The following is a 14,901-nucleotide window of genomic DNA, read 5'->3' as shown; positions in this document are numbered from 1 at the left end:
ACCTCCTAGATATCCTTTAGCCATCATTTCATTTGGGAAAAAAAGTAGTACAGAAATAAACTTTTAAACTGACCTATTTATTCCAGAAGTTGTAGTTTCCCACCATTAAAACACCAGAGCCACTGAACTTAGTGAATTACAATTGTGCAAGACTTTTGCCTTAAGCAGAATGCATGTGTTGGACAGATGCAGCCTGATGCACAGGTGAGGGGCAGAGCAGATCCTTCCTTGTCCACTTGGGTTGTTATGAAAACAACGTGTAGATCTGAACAGTCAGGGCTTCTGCTTTGGGATTTTCAAAACCTGGATTGCCTCCCTTTAAATTCTATCTTGCTCACCATCACGGAGGCAACACGCAAAGGCCTAAAAGTGCTATTATTAAACCTTCTCCTTACAAGCCAAAAAATCTGGCCAGTTGATCTGGACTCTGAAATCAAGCAAAGTAGCCGTGATCTGTTTGGCAGGCATTGTTGACAATAATTCAGTTGTTTTTGTGTGAGTCACGTTCATACTCCAGTCACAAGATGCTGACGATTGTATCGCATCAGAAAGAGAGATCACATGCTCGAGTCTCCCATCTCTGCTACAGCATTTTCACAGCTTTTGTGAGACCATCTAGTAGTTGATAATAGCTGTACTTAAGGTCATATTCCATGTCATACCAATAATTCACTGAGGAGACAAGAAAAAGGAAAAACATTTCTAAGGCTAGAATGTAATGATTTACAAATATGTTCATAGACTTTTACACAGCTCAGTTAGTACAGGCTTTTCCTCATTACTGACTGAACTTTGGAATGAGCAAATCTTTGACTACAGCCAAAAATAACATAAGCGAACAATGGTGTTCTTTAATAGTGCTGCCAGTGCAACTCTTTCTTAACCGAAATCTACTCCTCTTCATACTGTATACTGGAGATTCCTTGAAGCACAAGCTGACAAAATGTTTAGGAACAAAAAACATATGGTTCTGTTTATACAAAAAATATCAAATCACAAAGTTTAATATCTGGATAGGAACCCTTCTTCCCATATAAAGGATGGGAAATTCACCACTACTTCACAATGGCCATCAATTAGACAGTGCTTTAGTTCCGTTTCTTGTGTTAATTTTGGTGTATGTTTCCTAGAAAAATTAAGCCAAGAAGTGTAATATTGTATCAATGCCTCTTGGAGGAGGATATACTCTAGCTTCAGACATTCACTGGATGAGACCCAGAGAATATTGATTTTTCAAGTGTGTACAGACTGTACTGCGGTTAACAGACTAAAGGTCAAATAAACTCAAACTCTTTTGCATTTCTTCTAAATGCAGAAAAAAAAGAGTGGCCAGAGGCTTGCAGCTGGAAACAACACTACTTTTTCTAAAACATCTTCTGATTTTTTAGAGGATTGAGGCAACAGTGCTGGGGAAAGAGAATCAGAAATACTGCTTTACTGGTAGCTTGTCTTTTTATCACAGAATCACAAGTACTGACAAAAACGGTTTGCAATATTTGCAGTGTTACACTAATACTAATGTTGTGTTGTTCAAAATACTTTTTTCTTGACAGACAGCATTATTCCAGGTAAAGGACAGCAAAATCCCTTCCTCAAACCTTGCAAAACTTTCATGACATCACAATAATATTTTGCAGTATCCCCACCTCTCCACCTGCACCAAAAGAACAATGTTTGCAATTCTGGAACTCTCTTGGGGAAGGAAAAAAAAAAGAGACATAGAGGTGATGATAAATCCTACAAATAAAGAGACAAGAAGACTTTTGATAAGTGCAGGGGAACAATAAAAACACAGGCTTATTAGCAAGATAAGAGACTGGGTCAGAACATTTCAGCTCACAGAGTATCTTTCATGTTGTGTCTACATGTATGCCTAAAAGTCATTCACTTTCTGGTTTCCTTTTCTTCCTCCAGGGTTTCGGGCTTTTTTGCCATGTGATAATGGCACATGCTACATGCAGTTTCTTCGCAAAACATACATAGATGACCAGTTCCAGTTAGCAGGCTAGACAGACAAACTGCTTACTCCATGTCTTAAACAGAAACTGGATCCTGATCACTGCATTAGCTATCCTTCTCCAGACCTGACAACTAGAAAAACTTTGTCTTCTGCTACATCCCAAGTACTTGTCAACCAAGCTACCAATTATACACAAAACAGGCTGCAAGGAGGCAGCCCCATGGGATCTGCCGAGATTGTTATTTCAACCTGCAGAGAGGCAGATAACTTGAAAGTTATCCGATGCTTTGTTGTGGGATATCTAGCTGCACACCCACCACAGTCCAAAAATGTATCTGGAAACACTGTGTCTTTTACCTGCTATACAGCCATGTGATTGCTGAACATGATGGAACCAGAGGGAAGGCAGATATAACATCTCACCAGCTTTCACCGTACACTGCAAAGGTTGTGCCTGAGCATACTCTGGATACAGTTCCAGATTGGGGTTCAAGGGGTCCAGAGGGATCCAGGGCACCTGAAAGCAAAAGAATGTGTATATGGTACTGACCCTGGCAAAAAATTCCAGCAAGCTTCCAGAAAATCAACTGATAGTCAAACTTACTAGGTTACAAAACATGTACTTTATCTAGCAAAACATGTACAGCTACACAGTTTCCCACATGCAATTGGGAACAGGTCAAGGATGCAAAAATTTGCCTCCTTCAGTGATGGATTTCTAAATAGGGAAAAGGCAATAAATGTCATCCATGAGACTGCAGTCTCGTGGTATACTTTCAAAACACCTCCAGTCCCTTAAGTCACTCGTTCCTCCTACATTCAGTACTTAAATACTTTATCTGCACCAGTCTTTTTATAAATTCCTTTCTTCTTCTTAAGCTCTCTGGTCTAATTTTTATTCCCAGCAACTAAAACACCTCTTGTTGCTGGAAAATCCCTCTTGCCTGCATTAATTTCTTCTATGCCCTACAGAATTATTAACCTCACCACTCCACCTTAATGTGTTACAGGAATGACATTCCACGAGCACCATTCTGGAAACGGAGAACAAGCCCCAGCTCAAGTTCTGTTGTAGCATTACTCACACATTGCAGAGGTAAAAGGCAAGAGATTAGATTCTACTGAGGTTTTGTGAAGTGCCTCATTTTAATAAAATAAACAGTGCTACTACTAAGAAAACACAATTTATTCATTGAGACAGATGTTTTATTGCACTGTGTGATACTACTGTAGAGCAAAATGTAGATCTGACTAGAGGTCAAAAGAAAGTGAATGTAGAGGAGTCTATTTCAGTCTGAATGCAATCAATTTGTTTATTGTTGATGCATTTAAAACTGGAACTGTAAGTTTGGTGCATGGAAGACAATTTATGCTATCAATGGTTTCAGGTGTGCAGTAAAAAATGTTTTTTGGAAGCTGGGTATCCTTTGCAAATAGTAAAATACAAGCAAAATATCTGGGCGTTCTCTTCCAAGTAATAAAGGATTTCTAAATATCAATCAATATGCTCAGTTTGAGGGGTCTCTACTATATTGATTATGTTCTTTATAAACTTTTTACCTTATCTGCAGTCTTCTCATCCACAATTTCAAACGAGCCGTCTTCTGATACCTGGTAGGTTGCTGGCTGATAGAGCTCTGGAGTCAGAGAAAGAATTAAATGACACAACTCAGAGAAACTAATGGCATGTCACACTTTCGCCAAGTAAAAGAAAAATTAGGACAAAACCTTTTTCAACTTACTGTACTCACTATCCTTCCCTTTCTCCATTTCAAATTGTATTCACTTTCTTAATAATTTTTTTAAAGTCAGTCTGAATACTAAGCTGCCTTCCTGTTTGGAATTCCAGTTTTCTTTCTTCACAGGAATTCTCCCCAAGCCCATTTGTATCCCAGTCCTATTTTGTTCCAGCCTTTTTTCCCTTTCAGAAGTCATAAATGCATCCCTGTCTTACACATCATTCTATCCTCAGGTGTTTCTTCTTAGGTCAGTCTAGCAAGGAAGCACTCAGAAGGGTTATTAGTGACTCGTGGCCAGCATTTCACTTCTAATTTCAATTGATGGGGCTCATCAACTGCTTCAGAAACTGCTGGTTGCTTTTCTTTAAGTATGTGGTTTTCCAAGCCCTCCCTTGACAGAGTTTCTCTCCATTAATTAACCTGATGCTCAAAAAGACGGGATTGTCTTTTTACTGCACACTATGAAATGTTAGCATTATCTCTGTTCTATGCTTTAATAGTAACTTGTTTTACAAACTATGATTTGTATCACACACAAGTATTTCATACACTCACATACATACAACACCACCTCTCCCGCAAAGAAAGGCTGAGAGAGTTGAGGTTGTTCAGTCTGGAGAAGGGAAGGTGCTGGGAAAACCTTATTGCAGCCTTCCAGTACCTAAAGGGCACTTAGAAAGGCTTTTACCAAAGGCCTGTAGTGCCAGGACAAAGGTCAATGGTTTCATACTGAGACAGTGTAGAATTAGATTGGATATAAGGAAGATATTTTTTACAGTGAGGATCATGAGGCACTGGAACAGGTTACCCAGAGAAGTTGTGGATGTCTCATCACTGGAAGTGTTGCAAGTCAGGCTGGATGGAGCTTTGAGCAATCTGGTCTATTGAATGGCAGAGGAATTGACTCAGTGATTTTCAAGGTCCCTTTTAACCCAAATCATTATCTGATTCTATGATTTCAAGGTTGTAAACAAAATAAAAGCAGTATAAGTAAAATACTGTAGCAGCTCACAAATCTAGGCAAAATTATATGTGTGTCATGCAGCACCTTGCATTCACTTAACCCAGTGGTTTGAAAGTCAAGGAATGAGAAAAATAAAACCTTATTTTATGAGGTATAAAGTTAAGCTGTCCATCTTCTAGATGATGCTGCAACAAAGCAAACTACTGCTGTGCACATAGGAAAGCAACTTGAAGAAACAGAAAACAGGCAATGTAAAGCAATGCTGCCAATAAGAATCTCTTTGTCCAGTTCTCCAGTTTTCAGATATTCAGTTAGTAACTTGAATATTTCATTAAATTACAACTTATTTTTAACCTTTCTGTTTTTTTTTTCCTAAAGAAATGAATGAGCAGGCAGAATCCGAATCTGCAAACTATCAAAGATGACATGCTACAATATTGACAAGATACTTGAATAATTTAAATACTCTAAAGCTGAAGAGACTGCCATGAATATCACAGAATCAATTGAGTTGGAAAAGACCTCTGAGATCATCCAGTCCAACCTATGACCAAACACTACCATGTCAGCCAGACCATGGCACTGAGTGCCACGTCCAGTCTTTCCTTAAACACCTCAGGGACAATGACTCCACCAGCTCCCTGGGCAGCCCACTCCAATGTTCAATCACCCTTTCTGTGAAGAAATTCCTCCTAATATTCAACCTAAACCTCCCCTGGCACACCTTGAGGCTATGGTCTCTCACCCTATCTCTAGTTGCCTGGGAGAAGAGGCTGACCCCTCTTGGCTACACTCTCCTTTCAGGTAGTTGTAGAACGTGATAAGGTCTCCCCCGGGCCTCCTTTTCTCCGGGCTAAACAACCCCAGCTCCCTCAGCTGCCCTTCATAGGACTTAATCTTTAGACACGCAACAAACCTACCCTTTCCTGGACTCACTCCAGCATCTTAATGTCCTTCCTGAATTGAGGGGCCCAGAACTGGACAGTATTCAAAGTGCATATCACTGAGCCTATAACTTTACTGGACTGGAAAATCTGACCTCAGAATAACAATTGTATTACAAACTACCTGCAGCATGAAATAGAAGAGATTTTTATTCACAGAGGAAAGCATAATACTGCATAAACATCAAAATGTTATCTCTGCTTCCTTTTTTTCATATCTTTCTATGTTTTAATCTCTCCTCCTTCCAACTTCCAGACATATTGCATAGTAAAATGATGTACCATACGGGATGAAGGGACGGTCACTTGGTGGATGCAGTAGAAAATATTTCTCTCCAGACACCACACAGTACAAGTTCTCATAATGATCTTTATGTACTAGGATTGAGAAAAAAAAATGTGGAGAAAGAGAGAAAATCAGTGCTATTTCCTTCTCTGCACCAGAAACTATAGTCAACTGAAAATACCAGCTTGTCCTATTATCATCAGGCTGCTTCCTCCTCTTGTAGCCAGTGGGAGAGGAATGTAACAACATCATGTTGTAGCAAAAGCACTGAATGAAATAAATTGTCGTGCCTTGCCTGATACAATGCTAAGTAGATGCACCCAGAGACACAGTAGCAAGAGGCCACAGAAGAGCAGAAGGAAGAATGCAAAAAAAAAAGCATGCTAAAATAGAACTGCCTTGTCAGAAAAACCACACAATCCTCCTGAGCCCCTAACTCAAAACAAGCCCTCTTAAACCTATGCTGAAAGCACGCAGAAGACTTACAGCACCAGAAGGTACGTACAAGATGTCACAGCTGCTGATTCCCCAAGCCAGAAATTCACAGCATCAGGTTTCTTCCCTGTATGAATACAGAAATGCTGTCAACAACAACAAAGAATATATGTAATGTTTAAAAGTGTTTCAAATAATTTTTTGCCAATTTCTGCCAAATTCTGTCCTGTAACTTCCTTCGTAACTATGACAGGTTTCGTTGCAAATAGCATTCTGTGAACAACAGAAATCTCCTTCTACACTGGGAGCACTGAGCCAAAAGATGACTCCAGATCAGAGAAAAGCCACCTGATGTAAAGAAGTGCTACATGGCACTATCACCACAATTTTTTTCTGTTGTGAGGGTCCCAATGCACAACCAAGACATCGATTGCAAAGTAATCCAACCCCAAAACTTGGATTATTTTATTAGGTATTCTACCACTTCTGCTTTCTAAGAGTATGAAACCAAACCGAGCTGTGGCATTCAGAAAGAGAACAAGAATTCAGCAGTGATTGTTTCACCCAGTGTGATTGTTTCAAAGCTCCATGCAAAACATTTACTGAATACAGGAGAAATAGAGAGTTTACCAAGTGCCTCAGTCATCCATGGTATGTCAGGCTGCACATCATTGACAAGTTCAGGGAACTCCTTGGTGAGGTTTGAACACTGCTTCTGCACATAGAATACGCTGGAAGAGGTCACTTTCTTCTCCACAATGTCCAAAAAGTCCATGAAAGGCATTTGGCGCTCCTCTGGCATGACAAAACGGTCCTGAAACACTGCATCTGCATAACCATTGGGTGTTACTGCCACACTCACTACCTTGGGACCTACTACCTCCCTGCAAAATAAATCAAAGGTTTATAGCCCGCCCTGCAATTGACCCGTATATTAGATACTGGATACTTCAAAAACAACATGTTTCATGGGCAGCAAAAATAAGAAGGCTGTCTTTCCATGGATGAGTGTCTCTAGATTACATTTTCTACTGTCTGGTAAGGACTCTCGCATTCTGCTCCAACTGCTCCCGTCTGAATTCTCTCCTAACAGGCAAGTTCACAAAGGAGCTCTGTTTTCCTCCCTGGAGGTAGAGGGCCCTCTTCAGCTGCTTCTTTTCATGACTCATGACTGAGCTTGATATTCTTTTGACCACTCAATGCAGCCAAATCCAAGGGTTCAAGGGTTCACATGTGCAAAAGCAATCGACCAGGGAGAAGGGGTGGACAGAAACTGATAGATACACATATCATGAAGCTAATAGTCCTTAGTTCCATAGGAAATTTAGCTTTAAAACCTACACATTTAGATCTAACCCACAGATTTTAAGTCTAATCATAAATTCCCTTGTAAAGGAGGACTTTTCTTTAAAAACTCATTCATTGTTAAAATGCTCGTTGTTTGGTTTTTTTTGACTAAAAGTTTGTTCAATCATGAACCAGTCAGTCTGTCCTTACACTGCTACAGCCCCTCTCCAGCAAGCCGGGTTTCAATAGCCTAAGCCTGTTGGCGGCACACAGCCAAAACACCAACCCACCTGGCTGCCTCAGAACTGGTAGAGCAGTAGGTTTGCAAGGAATAAATTTGCACCTGATCTTAGAAAGATTGAACACCTTCATACAGAAGCAGGGAGGAATCTGAGCTAATCTTGCAAATAAAAGCAAAGATTAACCAAGGGGTTTTTAGTGAGGTCAGCCAAAATTGACAACCGGTCCTGCTCCAAAGCTTGTTCATACCTGAGGTACGCTGAGGTCCATTTCTTCAGAGCTGGCCAGTGGCTGATGGCATTGCGAATTATACAAGGTTTATTTGGACTCACCCACTCTCGATAAAACTCCAGCGGGGACGGAGGCCTATCAAGATAGGGTACAGACTCCGGCCACCCCAGCTCTGTCCAGGTAAACGACAAACAGTGTTACTCAGCATCCTGGAGAATTGCCTCCTGCCACCACACTGCTTCAAATCCCACACCACAGGCGCCCGACTGAAAGCAAGCGGTGTACCCCCACTGGATCCTGAAATTCTCTGTTAAAACCCAGGGGGCGTTGGGGGGTTTCAGAGACAGATGGAAAACTCAGGCCGTCACCCATGGGGATGGAAGGCATATGTTACAGGAGGTACAACTCCCACACAGAGGTGATACCACAGGATCGTTTTTGGGAAGCTGGAGTAGTGCTTTGATTTGCTATTTTATACAAAGGAAAACAACCCAAAAAGGCCGTTTTCTTGAGTTTCGGTTGTTTTTTTTTTTGGTTTTTTTTTTTTTCTCTGCGGCCTTTCTGCTGCATCTTCACCTCGAAAACATGAAGCTGACAGCACAGTGTCCGCCCCAGTTCGCGCCCCGCTTTGCTCCCCACAGGCGGGCGGGCCGTGCCCCCGGAGCGCGGCGGAGCCAGCCCGGCACCAGCGCCCCTCACAGGCGGCACCACCCGCGGCCTCCCGGCCCGCCCCTGCCCCCGCCCCGCAGGCCCGGCCCTCACCGCGGGCCTCCCGCGGGAAAGCGGCCAGGCAGCCCCGCACGGCCCGCAACCCCGCGCCCTCCGCCATGCCCGGCCCGGCCCCGGAGGAGGAGGGGCCGCCGGCTCCCTCCCTCCTTCCCGCTCCCATTTCTCCCCGCCCCTTCCCCCGGAAAACGAACCTCGGGCGAGTGGGTCGCGCAGCTCGGTAACAAATGGTCACGTGTTTATTTGAAACAGTTTAAGACACGGAGTACAAATGAATACAGAGTTAAAAACTGCTCCCGGGGGAGCCTCACAGTGCAAGAAAAGAAAAAAAAAAAAAACAAACAAAAACAAACAAAGCAAAACCAAAAACAAAATAACCCAACAAACGAATTTTTATTTTTTTCCAAATAATAATAAAAAAGTACTTTACCTAAAGCCAAAAGTATAAAAACACACATTTATAAATAAAGCATGAGGGAACTTCTGTTTGTTTGTTTGTTTGTTTGTCTTGGTTTTTTACAGGGGTGAAGGAAAAGGGCAGTGTCGGAGAACACAGGTGAGGAGGTGCCTGCCTGGTGCGAGGCACACGGGGTGCACATGGCTTGTTCCTTACGCTGCTGCCCCGCACGGCTTCCGCCGCGCCGCGCAGCAGGGTACACACACCAACACAGCTCCAGCCGCCCCCGCCTACTCGCACACACGATCTGAAACACGGGACGCGCTGGACTTACCCAGAGAAGGAAGCACCTGTTCTCTCCGGGTTTGCTAGAAGACCTGTCTACCATTTTAATGAGGTTTCTTGTCATTTAGTATCCTGGATGCTACACATCCAAAGGGGTGGAGGTGGGGGGAGACACTGTATACATGCATGAATTTACCAAGGGCGTTTAAATACCTGCATTTCATTTTTTTTCTTATATATATTTATATACATATTCGTTCTTTTTAAAAAATTTAATTGGTATGTTTCTACTCCCAGAAAGAAACATCCCAATCCCTCTGAGTCATGATGAAGTCTGCAAAACGGGGGACTGGGGAGGGGGCTGCTGTAAAGCCTTGGCCCAGTTATCATGTGGGAGGCTGCATGGAAAGGAGAGGACAACCTGAGAGAGGAGGTGGAAGAAATGCAGACTCCCATACCCACAGCTCCTGGGTGCAACTGGGGTATGGGGAGGAGGGTGTGACGCGCCTGCAGCATGAAACAGAGAGTTTGCTGCTCTATCAGGTTGCAGCCCTTCCTACTGTCCCAGTTCAAGAGAGCCCTAGAATGAACTGAGAGGTCCCACAGGTAAAGCAGTACTATTTCTAAGATGGAAAAACCTCCTCTACAACTTCTCACTTTGACCGGGAATGTTAGGTTGGAGGGGGAAAAAATGTATGCAAAGAGGATAGGTAAGTCCAAATTATTTTTACAGGCTTTATGTTAAACAAATAACTTGTCTTAACACAGGTATCTTGTGTCTGTGCTAATACCCACGCAAATCAGTAAGAGGATCATAAACCATTAAGAAGGATAGACTCACATTTATTAGCTCCTCTGACAAGCCTCTTCGCTTCCCATGCAGTTACCATTCAGTATTTCTCTACCTGACCCAATGGACAGCCTGTGATGAAACATACTCACAAGGTGCAACAAAATGTAACACATTTACACCCTCTCTGTTCTGTAAACTAGAATGTTTAGGAATATTTCCTACTGCCAGCAATAGGAAGTTCGTAGGGAAGAATCAGTTGGATCAGTGTCAAATTATAAAGAGCAACACTGCTTCCTCATCCCTCTCAGCAACAAACTCATGGCACCAGCATCTCCTTTACTGGGCTTCTACTACTCAATTCATAACACCAAAGCCTTAAACAAACAGCTCACGACTTTGCCATTTGAGAAAAGAGCACTTGCTTAGGGAACAGCAAGAGAAGAAACAAGAGGCCCAATAGGACGTATTTAAAAACAAACCCTTCCAATTCATTCTTCAATTACAGACCATCATCTCCAAGTCCTAAATCTACTTTCCTAAAGCTTTTCAGTACTCTACCTTTCACGGGTATTGGCCAAATGGTGTTCTTCAGGCCAAAACTACCTCTACTTCTACTCTGTTTTCCCGAGTCTCCTACATATACTTCTCTAAATTTATTTTAAACTACACAACTATTCTCCAGCTGATCTACTTGCCTGACACTTCTCTTACCATCATTCTGATCAGATTTTACCTCTGGTTTCCTGTATACAGCCATGACCCTGAGCAAAATCCATTCCACTGTGATCAGCTTAGAAGCTAGATTTGTTTCACATGACTCATTTCCAAGGAGCTTTGTTCTATATCTCTATGCCAGCTTTACTAGTTGTTGCTCTTTATCTTAATGGGAATTTCATTCTCACCACTGGCTCTCCTGTACCATCTCTGACTTTTTTGTCACTACCTCAAAGTTTAAATAATAAAATGGAATAAAATTGCACAAGGAAGTCATATAAAGAACCCTCAAACCGTTATCAACAGTACCAAAAGATACTTGGATTGAAGGGACTGCTATTTTTCCTGAGTGTCTTATTGCCCCAGTACATCAAGAAATTTCCTGTATACTAAGACATATGTTCACAGTCTGAAAGTGGAGGAACTGGTCACCTCGAAAGCAAGCTTGATCCACACTAACTCCCATCACAGACCCAATATGACTGTCATCATACATTCCACTTGCGGCCTCTCCAGCAGACCTTTTCACTCAAAGAAACCGCCAGATATTTCCTCTCTGGTTTTCAACTTGCCTTCCTTCGCAAAACCTGTCTGTGCAAGAGAAGCTGCCCATGGGACCAAGCACACCAGCTGATTCAGCACAGTGCAGTGCAGAGACAGAACTAGAAAATTTTAAAGTTTCAGTACAAGCCCATGGAAGGAAGGTTAGCAAGGACACCTGAAACATGATTAGGCAGATTTAAATTACAGGCAGAAGTAGTTGGAAAGCTCTCAAAGTGTTCCCCATACTCCCATGTCCTGAAGCACTCAGCAGTGGTGATAAGGCAGCAAACCTATTAGGGGGAGAGAGAGAACTGCAGATTATTCAGCCCTAGAGTTATTTGGAAGAAATAGGTCATCCTACAATAGTCTGGCCAGCCCAGTAGAAAAAAGGCTGCACTGCAGATGTGCAGTCACAGACAGAGAAGTCAACAGACCACATCTCCAAGTGTCACAGGGCTTCAGAGAAACAACAGCCAGGATAGTAAAATGAAAGAAAATTTTTCCAACCTATGTAACCTATGTAACCAAGTGATGCAGTCTGGCTGCCTTTGACTGACTTCCACAAATGATGGTAGTCTCTCTCTCACCAAAGGCTTGTTCCTTGCATTAGTTTTATAAACTGGAATTACACTGCTCTGCCTTAAAATAAATGCAAGACAGACAGCAGATGGAAGAAATAAAACATTTTGTGTATCTGCCCTTGTTTTTGAAAGGAGTGGGAGTAAGGGGGAAGGTGCTGAAGAATTTCATTGGTTTAAAATTTTTTTTTTCTTAGCTTATTATTGACCTGAAAACATCACTGGACAGTTTTAAGCCACAACAAACACAAGTTAGCATGGGCTTAGAGAAGCTCCACAGGGCAAGAAGAATATTGCACATACAAATGCAAGAAGACAAGATTTTCTGTTTCTCAGATCAGAAGTTCATGAAAAGCAAAGAGGCTGGAGGTAGGGGTAATGGTAGTAATCACACCCCTAAATATCTTGTTTGAAGTTCTTGGGAAATCATTTTCCGTGGGGAGTTGAAATAGCTTTACAAAAGGTAAAAGAATCCCAACTTTCTTGAGATGTAAATATTCTGTGAAGAAAATATCTTCCTATCACACTGAAACAAATTACACTGATGAGTCATGACACTGAAGATCTCTCAGATCCAGAGTTACACTGCAAGAGATGGAAACAAGTTTTTCTGTGTCACTTCTCAACAAATTAATCATCACCCCAAATTTCCTAGTCATGACGACAAAGTCAATATCCAATTCCTAATTATGAAAAGTGGCTGAAACAGGCTTTTGTATTGTATCTAAATCTCATCTTTAAAATATCTGCAGAAAACCTGGTCTGAAGTATCAATATAACATCAAACTCTGGATAAAAAATACCACTAACGAATTCATAAAGTAATCTCCAAAGCATGGTCCAAGGGATGCAGAGCATTCCCCTGGAAGTGAATGCAGATAAAATACAGTGTGGGGACTGTCTTGAAACACAAGAAAAGCAGACAGAGTCATCAAACAACAGCAGGATTACTGCAGGTAACAAAACTAAGGCAGGAAAAGAAAGAACAGCAAGACAAGATTTAAGCAGAGAACAGTTCATTAATTGCACAGACACTCCAGCCTGTCTCCCTGTTGGAGGTTTATAATACAGAGATTGTTTCTCGCTGGGATATGGCAAAGGGATTGACAGTTCTTTTAAAGGACAAAGATAAAAGCCACAAACATGGCACAGAGGAACAGTCAGAGAAATAAATTAATAAATAAACCCAGAAAAAGTCTGCTTCTTGATTCTCCTGAAGCCTTGGAGAGGAAAGGATTGGCTTCACTTGGACTCCTTTGCTTCTAGTCAGCAGTTCAGAATTTCTTGGATAAACTGGAATTTCTTTGTTTTGTTTTTTTAAGTGCCAAACATCCTGACTGGCTATGAAGAAACTTCAAGGCAATTTCTCCAAACTCCTCTTTCAAGACTTCGTTTAGAGACAGGAAGTTGAAGAAAAATATTAAAACTGTGGCCAGCACATTGCTAAGAATTGGAGCAAGTCTGTTGTAGGAGCCTGAGGAAATCCATTTACAACGGTGTCCCCATCAGCCCTAGACCAGTGTGATGATAGCATTGGTCTGAAGCTCTCTCTGTGGTCCTCTTCTTGGGATTATTTCTGTGTACACACAAACACCTGAAAGCCACCCATTCTAGAGCTTTTTGTCCATGCGTCGTTCCACAGCTTGTAGCAATAGCTCCGAGTACTGTTCCAGCAAAGCTAGTGTCTGCTCATCTCCCAAACCCTTGGGACTCGGTAGATTGGCACCACACCCCTCATTCAATGGGTTAGTGTTATCTTGTGGCTTTGCCAGTACCTCCTCAACCTTTGGAAGCTCTTCCTCATCTTTCAGAGAGTCCAGTTCTTTCTTCATTGAGGAGAATGTTTCTGTCAGGAGGCCTGCTATTTTATCTTTGTCAGTAGAAGATTCTGTATTGTTTAAGACCTGAAAACAAAAAGGGGTGAGGGGAAAAAAAAAATGCATTTGGGTTTAGGTACAGCACCAAGTAAGCATTTTCAGCCTTTTAGGGAGATGAAGCCATGAAGATTTGCAGACCGATCTAATGTCCTTTTCTTCGACATTCAAGACTGCCTATTTAGTCATGGGCAGGGCATGCATCTAATACTGCACAAAATCCAGAGGCATTACTCCAATAGGACAGAGATGGGAAGTACATTTTTGGGTAGAGTTCCCCTTATGCTAGGCTTAAGGAGGTGCTATGTTTCCCAGCTGCAGCACAGGGCCACAGTCTGCTTTCCCTCCTGTCTGCCAGATGCAGCTGGTCACAGGAACGGAGCAAGGTCAGAGTGCTGTGGCCAGAGCTGCAGAGGACCACATGGCAGATCCTCACCAGAAGTTTCACACTCATTACAGGAGACTCGACAGATCAGTGCTAAGCAAAGAAATGAGGAGCTGTTATATCGTTCTGCATGTAACTCTGGTCTGGCAGCGAGGGGGACAGGAGAATGGTTGCATGCTCCCTTTCACAGCTGGATTCCCATGGTATCTCACATTTGCTAATCCTTTTCCCATGCAATCAAACACAAAGAACAGATGGGGATAATAAAACTTAAAGCTCCTATATTTCATATCCCAAAAGCAATGTATAAATATTAACTAATTCCCTAATCCCCTTTGAAAAAGAGCATATTGTTATCTTCAGTTTACAGATAGGCTTAACAGACTGAAAAGTTAATTGATTTGCTCAGAGTACCATAACAAACTATTGGCAAATCCAAAAGCTGGAAATCGGGAGCTCCTGCCTCTCTGGTTCAAGCTTAAGGTGCAGTCAAGCGGACAACCAGGCAGCTTGTGAGCTC

General features: G+C 42.1%; 2 protein-coding genes across 6 annotated transcripts in view; both read right to left on the bottom strand.

Annotated features, from left to right (window-relative positions):
- Positions 1–56: 56 nt before the first annotated feature.
- On the bottom strand, positions 57–8,943 carry JMJD7 (jumonji domain containing 7). The gene is made up of 8 exons (XM_064658120.1): positions 8,849–8,943; positions 8,105–8,258; positions 6,959–7,212; positions 6,399–6,455; positions 5,890–5,985; positions 3,521–3,597; positions 2,318–2,477; positions 57–672 (listed from the first exon to the last, which is right to left on the bottom strand). The coding sequence occupies exons 1-8, from the start codon at positions 8,913–8,915 to the stop codon at positions 584–586; spliced, it is 954 nt and encodes a 317-aa protein (XP_064514190.1). The 5' UTR covers positions 8,916–8,943; the 3' UTR covers positions 57–583.
- Positions 8,944–9,029: 86 nt separating this feature from the next.
- The window catches only part of MAPKBP1 (mitogen-activated protein kinase binding protein 1), a 102,511-nt gene continuing 96,639 nt past the window's right edge, over positions 9,030–14,901 (bottom strand). For all 5 annotated transcript variants that reach the window (XM_064658112.1, XM_064658113.1, XM_064658114.1 and 2 more), the window contains one exon: positions 9,030–14,026. In XM_064658112.1, coding sequence (XP_064514182.1) covers positions 13,733–14,026 — 294 coding nt within the window. In that variant the 3' untranslated portion in view covers positions 9,030–13,732. The remainder of the gene's footprint in view (positions 14,027–14,901) is intronic.

This window comes from Pseudopipra pipra, chromosome 6, assembly GCF_036250125.1.
Source record: "Pseudopipra pipra isolate bDixPip1 chromosome 6, bDixPip1.hap1, whole genome shotgun sequence".
NCBI classification, from domain to species: Eukaryota; Metazoa; Chordata; class Aves; order Passeriformes; family Pipridae; genus Pseudopipra; species Pseudopipra pipra.
The sequence above is the reverse complement of the archived record's forward strand: the minus strand, read 5'-3'. Positions and strand labels throughout refer to the sequence as shown.